General features: G+C 39.8%; 1 protein-coding gene across 1 annotated transcript; it reads left to right on the top strand.

Annotated features, from left to right (window-relative positions):
* Positions 1–559: 559 nt before the first annotated feature.
* On the top strand, positions 560–7,097 carry LOC119661562 (general odorant-binding protein 19d-like). The gene is made up of 5 exons (XM_038070956.1): positions 560–712; positions 6,351–6,420; positions 6,478–6,566; positions 6,640–6,773; positions 6,837–7,097. The coding sequence occupies exons 1-5, from the start codon at positions 656–658 to the stop codon at positions 6,910–6,912; spliced, it is 426 nt and encodes a 141-aa protein (XP_037926884.1). The 5' UTR covers positions 560–655; the 3' UTR covers positions 6,913–7,097.
* The last annotated feature ends 462 nt before the right edge of the window (positions 7,098–7,559 follow it).

The raw sequence follows: 7,559 nt of genomic DNA, 5'->3' as shown, positions 1-7,559 counted from the left end.
TCATGATTTCGTTAACCCTTTATATTCGTGTATGGTATAAATTGTCACTATTTAAAATATTCTGAAATAGAAATCATTTCTGTTGATTTTATTATAAAATAAAAACAATTGTGGTTACTAGAAACACATTCACCAGGAACATAAGTCAAAGTGGAATGATTCACTTTTAAGCTAATTGAGTGGCCCAGATAGAAGTGATTAGTCTCAGAGATATAAAGATAGGAAGATTTCTGTTTTCTTTACATTGGCAAGAGACTATGGAAAGTACATTTTATTCCCGACATTTTTTAGAGTATTGATTTTCAAGAAGTTTTCCATTTATTTACATAATATATGGCTATTTATAATCATGAATATAGGGTTAATACATGTATGATATCTTATTATCGTGTACAAAACAAACATAAGGTGAATCTAATTTGGAATAAATCTACAAATTTCAAAAATTACACTAACTCCCTCGCGGGAATAATAACTGTTATTGAGTTGTTGATACAATATTACATTACCGCTAACTCATTATGATATGAGAAATTTTTGACTATAAAATAAGATTCAGTTTTTGATATCGATATTAGTTACAAAGTTCTATTGAATACAATAGTTTAAATCAAGTTTTGTTAAACTCTGTTAAATTGCTACATATTCTTTAAAAATGAATCGTTTTGCAAGTGTTTTCGTTATTGTTGCCGCGTTGGCTGCTTTGTCTCAGGTGAATTTAATTTGTTCGATATCAAAATACAACTTATCTTTTGATATCAGATGAAAATTTTAAGACACAGGTTAAATGATAGATTGTAAATAAAACCAGTGTTCTTTTTGAATAAATTTGAATCTCGTTTAACTTTAAATTAAATCACATTTCTAAAATTTATGAAATTAACTTTATCCATGAACAATAACTAAAATTTAATTTGATATAGATATAAGGGTGGATAAGGGAAGCTGCTACATGCTTTGCAAATCATTGAGTTAAGCTGCTGGCTTATTTCTGGTGTAACATACCCGCAAATTCTTCATAATATTCTTTAATCTTGGCAGGATTTGTACATTTGAGCGACATTTCCCTACTTTCTTTATCTTATTGTTAATATATATACGTGCTAACCAGGCCCTTTGCAATTGTATGGAACTTTATATTATATTACCATGTAGCTAAATTGGTAACATCCTTAGCTTTATAAAAACATACAGCACATTCAGAGCAATAGATTATTGCTTGTTGGTAGTTGGTATTGCTCTTAAGCAGAAACAACATCGATTACCATAAAAAAATCTTCACTCTTCTCCCCATATCCTTGCGCCAGGTCACAACTCTAAAGTATCACTTCACTAGAGAATAGTTCTGGTGTACAACAGATGTTCAAATTACGCCTCCTTTCTGGGCTCGATTTAGTCCCTGACGCTTCTTTTTATTACCGCTAGGTATTGTAGTTTTTGTTGCCCCTCAATTTATTTTTAATCTCAGTATCTCCTTCATAAGACAAAGCGTCTGATAACCATGCTGAAGGTATCGTTAGCTTCCTTCTCTCATGTATGAATCTCAGACAATGTAACATAATGTTCTTTGGTTCCTTGGGTATAGTGACGCATTCGGGAGAGTTAGGAAATTCTAGGCGAACTTCTAGGTGACCACCGCATCCCGTAAGGGGCATATACCTGGGTATATGTTCAATACTCCGCACCTTCGCTCGCTCCATTTTTAAGGTTTTGTTTGCAAAACAAAACTTCTTCTTGCCTAAGCTTCTTTCCATTGGCTGCAATCACTTTTTCGACATCGGTCCATATCACCTTTGCTTTCACCGTAAGTTCCGTTATATTTTCGGGTGTAAAGTGTTCCTCGGTTGTAGCTTCTAATGTAGCCCTTTGGGCCTCGAATCTGGGGCAATGAAAAAAGACGTATTCTGCGTCCTCTGCAATATTTGGGCACTTTGGGAAATATGGGGAATCATCACGCCCAAGTCGATACAGATATGCTCGATAGCCTCCGTGTTCGCTCAAGAATTGAGTTAGTTCGAAACCTACTTCGCCGTGGGGTCGCCCGATCTATTTCCGGATATCCCATATGATTTTGTGAGTCTAACGGCCTTTTTCCGACTCGTCCCACTTCTCTTGCCATTCCGCGATAGTTTCAGTTCGTGCGAACTGTCGCTGATGGGCAGGAGATTTTCCTGTGAGGTACGTTCAATCGTAAAGTTATAGTATTTCTTTCGCCAGGATTTCAACCGGGAGCACTCCTGCTATCACGCAAGCTGCTTCATTGGATATTGTTCTGTAAGCGCAACATGTTTGGAGTACACTTATGCGATACGCAGCTCCAATCTTTCTTTTATTTCCTATATTTTTAGTGCATCTGCCCATACTGGGGTTGCATACAGTAGGATCGAACTGACCAGCTTTGAAATATGGAGGAGTCGACGGCTCGGCCTTGGGCCACCTATATTTGGTAGCATTCTCGCAACGAGCGCTCCGATGCTATATCCCTTGGTTGCTGCACCCTCTACATGCAATCTGAATTTTAACCTCTGGTCAATCATTACATCTAAGTAATTAAGTGGAGGCTTGGAATGAATCGTTTCCGTTCCAACTTTGATCTTCATGGAAGTGCACTTTCTCCGCTTGGTAATAAGCACTACTTCCGTCTTATGCTCTGCGAGCTGTAGAGCAGCATTCTCTAACCAGGACTTAATCTCATAGACTGTTTCATTTACATAAAGCTTGACTTCCACGAAAAGGCGTGCAACAACCGTCACACCAATATCGTCTGTGAAACCAATGGAGGCCACACCGGTAGGAAGGTCTAGCGTTAGTACCCCATTATAGATAATAAGCCACAAGAGTGGCCCTAGGACAGACCCTTGTGGAACTCCGCATGGCGTTTGATATGATTTCATTCCTTCATCTGATTTGCAGCACAGAATCCTATCGATTAGAAAGTCGGCAACGATACGCATCAGGTACTTCGCCAAGCCTAAGTTGATTAGGGACTCAAGTATCTTGCTCCATCTAGCGGAATTGAAGGCATTCTTCACATCAAGTGTAATCACTGCACAACATTTGCCTTCGTCAAGTGCGGTCTTAGCTGTGTTAGTTACTAGGACAAGTGCATCCGTTGTAGACCTCCCCTTTCGAAAGTGAGTGATATCCTTGCACGTTGAGATTTAGGGGGTCCCCATACATGTAAAAGGGACGTGTCAAAGTTTTTTTCACCGTATATATATATGTGGGGTATCAAATGAAAGGTCTGGATTAGCACTTTTCGAAACCGATCTTAGTTTCACGATTTGTTAAAAGAGTGGGAGTAGGAGGGGTGGAAATTGATGATTTCTTTAACGGACCCATTCTCAGAAACTACCCAACCGAAAAATCTGAAAAAATTCACCAAGCTGCCTTTGTATGGTGCCCAGGCCTCAAAATACTCTCCATGTCGATACCTATTCAAATTAAGTTAATAATAGTATATTACCATATTTTTGGGGGAATTGAGTAAAACCCCCCTTAAGTTTATCTCAGAGTTATAAAAGTTGGTAGTAGTATACAACATAATATGAGACATATTATCCTCAAGTTTGATCAAAATCATACTATTAGTAACAAAGTTCAAGTAGTTCAAAGTTGACTTGACCGTGTAAATTTACTGCAACTAAATATCAACATCACACTAAAGTGGGTAGTCACCTAAATGCATATACATAACGGGCTACGTACTAATGGGATAGTTCTACACTCAAATATACTCACAGAAGAAGCATACAAAACCTTTCATACTTGAAGCGCCCAGCTTCCGGTTTCTCGACTTGTTCAATACATGCAATCAGTGTGTGGCTTCAGGGCTCTTTTCAGAATCAGCCATATTTGCTGCCAACTCCTTTCCAGTTTATTTCTTAGTAGTTTTTCAGAAGTGAACAGTCACCTTGGAGATTCCTTTTCCATCTTTTGTGGGGATTGACCTCATTTGCGGAGTATCTTAGAGGATGATCCCAGCAATTCCGTTGCCTCACGTGATGCTGTGCTATATGTGTGCTAACCCGAGGCCCAATTGTGTACAAAACGTTATTTCTGCTCAAATAGGAATCCCACACAGCAGGATAAATTTCATCAAACCTGCGAACAGCAGCCTGCAAATATATTTTAGCCGCCCATCATTTTGTATCATCTTGCGCCTCCTTCGACGCTCAACTGTTAATAAAGATGGCCTTTGCCCTTTGCCATCCAGGACCAGTTTAAATATTTGCAACCACGATTTTCTGGTGTGAAGGGGTCGCAATACTAAGCCTTGACAATGTATTCGATGCATGCTTTTTCGTTTGAAAACTGACGGGTGAATCCCGATTGGCCAAGTCCCCACATCTCTCTTGCACAGGACTTACCAACAGACACAGATACACGGTCATTGCTATCTCTTCAACCATAAAATGGGTTAGTCTGATACCATATTGCCGATCGAATAGACCTCCTTTGCCTGAACAGTAGCAATTTGTTGAACACCGTTCCCTTCAATACATTGCACATAGTGTTTAGGGCAGATAAGATGATACTTATAGAACTAACTGCTTTTGTGGCGTCACTAGAAGAACCAACAACCACTAAGTGGGAAACTCTCCTTCCTCCTTGTATGATTCAAATGTGGTCCACTTGGGTCCAGTTTTAGGAGCCATCATAAGGACTTTCTTCGGAACCCCATTGAATCCTAGGTAACTAAAGAATCGAGCAAAAAAAACCGGATTCATCACTTCGGACCTATCTGCTTTATTACAATTTTAGTAGGCAGCACCCCACATGGGTTTGTTTTAGCATCGTGTCGCACTGGTTTCGCTGGTTTTGTCTATTGACAAACTCAATGTCGAGTTTTTGACTTTCTGTTGTGGTGGAAACATCATCATGGCATTAAAGTGTCAAATGGCTCAGTTTCATACTGGCGTAGCTGACTCACCTTTTCTCTTGATAGAACCATTACAAATGTTTCCTTTTCGAAAGTGCCGATGCACCAGAAGTGATCCTAGTTTTTATTAATCAAGAAAGATCGACCAGCGACAACTGTGGATTTAGTGTTCACTCATCCGCCAGATAATTCCTATTACTTACAAACTGTTGAGGTATTTTTCGGTGGCCGATCGAGTTTTACCCTTTACCTTCCGCGAAAAATTCACCGGCGATTATTTAAGGGCTACGTCTCTAGTATCCAACATCAAACTGACTAGCACTCGTATTGTGGTTTTGTTGCACTCGGAAGAGCGTAGGAGCAGTAAATGATAACGCCAATGATTTTAGGCATTATATAATTGCCTCAAGAGAATGCCATTTTTACCTGTATTGTTTATTCAACACCTGCCCATATCGCGTCGTCACTAGGCGTATCCTTTAACTAAGTACGGCTATTGGAATTGAAAAATAGTTTGCATACTGCTGCCACAACATTCAATTTTTTCTTCCGAATTACACTATCCCAACCAGGTGCCTTACAAATGAAAGCTGTCCGGAAAATCACGGTGTGGATTGAAATATCGACGATAAATACCTTGCTACCTACATGGGTGTGGTCTACATGATCTGTTGACTATGGTCTTACAGCAAACATTGTATATCCCAGACGCCTGATAACAATTTGCAACGTGCCGGTCGGTCACACCTCTTTTCCACTTGCACAACATGCATCCGTGAACCGCAGTTTTCATATTGACTGGCTGGTATTGAAGCAGTAGGCGAATGTCGCAATGCCTAGCTAGGTCAATGAGACCCGAGTTTGCACAGGATTCATCTGAAATTACTCCGGGCACGTAGCCTCACCAGAGTTTATCTGGTATCATGGCAACCGGGATAGCCCTCCGAGTTCATTCGTTTCAGGAGAATTCCTTGGGGGTATATTCTCGGCTCAGTTATTTGCGGTTGATGTCCTTGCAGGAGTTTGATGAGGTTCTGGTTGTGTTCACATCGCGGGCAAAGCTCCTTGTGGACTTAGACATGAAGTTGGACTTTACAAGTCATGTACTCCTAAGTTGCGGTAGAGGCTTAGGTAGATCTTGCATCCACCAGTAAGAATGTTGAGTTTGCACCCAGTATACTTAAACCGTTGAGCCATTCACAGCGGAGCTTTGATTATGGTCTTTAAATCAATCTGATCTGTGCCTAAAGAAGACAGTGGGGCTAGGCCGATATGGCGGGTACTACCGTAAAAACCAAGAGCTTAACACACAACATGCATCGTGAATTTCCGGTGGACTCTTTCGTAAGATGAACCTCGTCCCCGCACATCTTGTTCCTGTTCAACATGTCATTGTGACTAATGCAATGTTTTCATCACAACAATAAATGCAATAGAATTAACTCGTTTTTTATTACTCCCACACAAGGCTGATGTAAATGATCCACGCCTGAAGGCCTCCCTTGAAAAGTGCATTGGTTCAGAAAAGGCTTCGCCTGGTAAGTATTTTAAAAAAATAATGAAAGATTAGCTCACGATTTTTCTTTGACTAACAGCTGATGTAGAAGCCTTGAAAGCCCATTCTTCAGACCTATCCAGAGAAGCCCAATGTGTTATGGCTTGCGTAATGAAGGAGTTCAAACTTGTAAGTAAATTTACTCCCCTCTCTATTCAAAACACGAAGCAATATCAGACAATAACTTAAAATTTTAAAACAGCTTGGCGACGATGGAAAAATCAATCGAGATGTCTACATGGCAGAAGCTGAAGAAATGGCCAAAGGTGATGCCGGTGCCATCAAGCAAGCTACGGAAATGTATGACATTTGCTCTGCCAAGACTGTTGCTGACAAGTAAGTTAATGACAATTACTAGGTTTCTGCCGCATTTCCCTATTTCAAATTTCTGTTTTATAGCTGTGAATCTGCCAATAATTTCGGGCAATGTATAAAAAATGAAATGATTGCAAGGAATATCCCACTTGATATGTAAACTCCGTGGCGACTGGATGGCATGGACGGTTATGTGACACATGAAATCGAACCAAAGGATTATGCTAAGATGTGAAATTAAAGCCTGAACAGCGTTCATTAGATAGATTTTAAGTTAGCTTTCATTATTGTAGTTTAGATAGCAAGGAAAATGTTCAATAAATAAATGTTTATTTGTCATTGCAACTCAGGAGAGATCATTATATATATTACATACACACATTGTGAGAATTCGACGAAATTCACCTCATACATATAAAAACCAATGAAACTTGCTTAGGATGGCAATGATCCACATAACCAAAAGGAAAAAAAGTTACCAAGGTAACCTCCAATTTATTTAAATAAACATTGCCCAACAACCTTCTGAATTAACGGACTAGGCCTTGTCATTCCTACCTAGTAGACTTTCGAAAAGGTAACATGTTTCGGATAAAAATTCATATCTGCCGAGGTTCTGCAACCCATTTCGGGCCTTGGTCTTTAGGAGTCCTTCCTTCAACTATCTCAATCCATCGATTGCATCCTCCAAGTTTGAACTCCGAGAAGTCATGAGCTTCCTTCGACACCAGGATCTGCCCAGCTCTTTCGGTGTTTTCCTACTGTTTTTCGTCGTTCTGCCCTCGGAGTGCCGTCCATTCGCTGAAC

The sequence above is a fragment of the Hermetia illucens genome, chromosome 1 (assembly GCF_905115235.1).
Source record: "Hermetia illucens chromosome 1, iHerIll2.2.curated.20191125, whole genome shotgun sequence".
NCBI classification, from domain to species: domain Eukaryota; kingdom Metazoa; phylum Arthropoda; class Insecta; order Diptera; family Stratiomyidae; genus Hermetia; species Hermetia illucens.
Note: the sequence above shows the minus strand (reverse complement) of the source record. Positions and strands in the feature narration are given on the sequence as shown.

What these genes read in the sequence shown, in the direction of transcription:
- LOC119661562 (XM_038070956.1), top strand. Translation starts at nt 656, where the DNA reads ATGAATCGTTTTGCAAGTGTTTTCGTTATTGTTGCCGCGTTGGCTGCT. An exon ending in CGTTGGCTGCTTTGTCTCAG is followed by an intron (nt 713 to 6,350) that starts GTGAATTTAATT and finishes CTCCCACACAAG; the next exon opens with GCTGATGTAAATGATCCACG. An exon ending in GCCAAGACTGTTGCTGACAA is followed by an intron (nt 6,774 to 6,836) that starts GTAAGTTAATGA and finishes TCTGTTTTATAG; the next exon opens with CTGTGAATCTGCCAATAATT.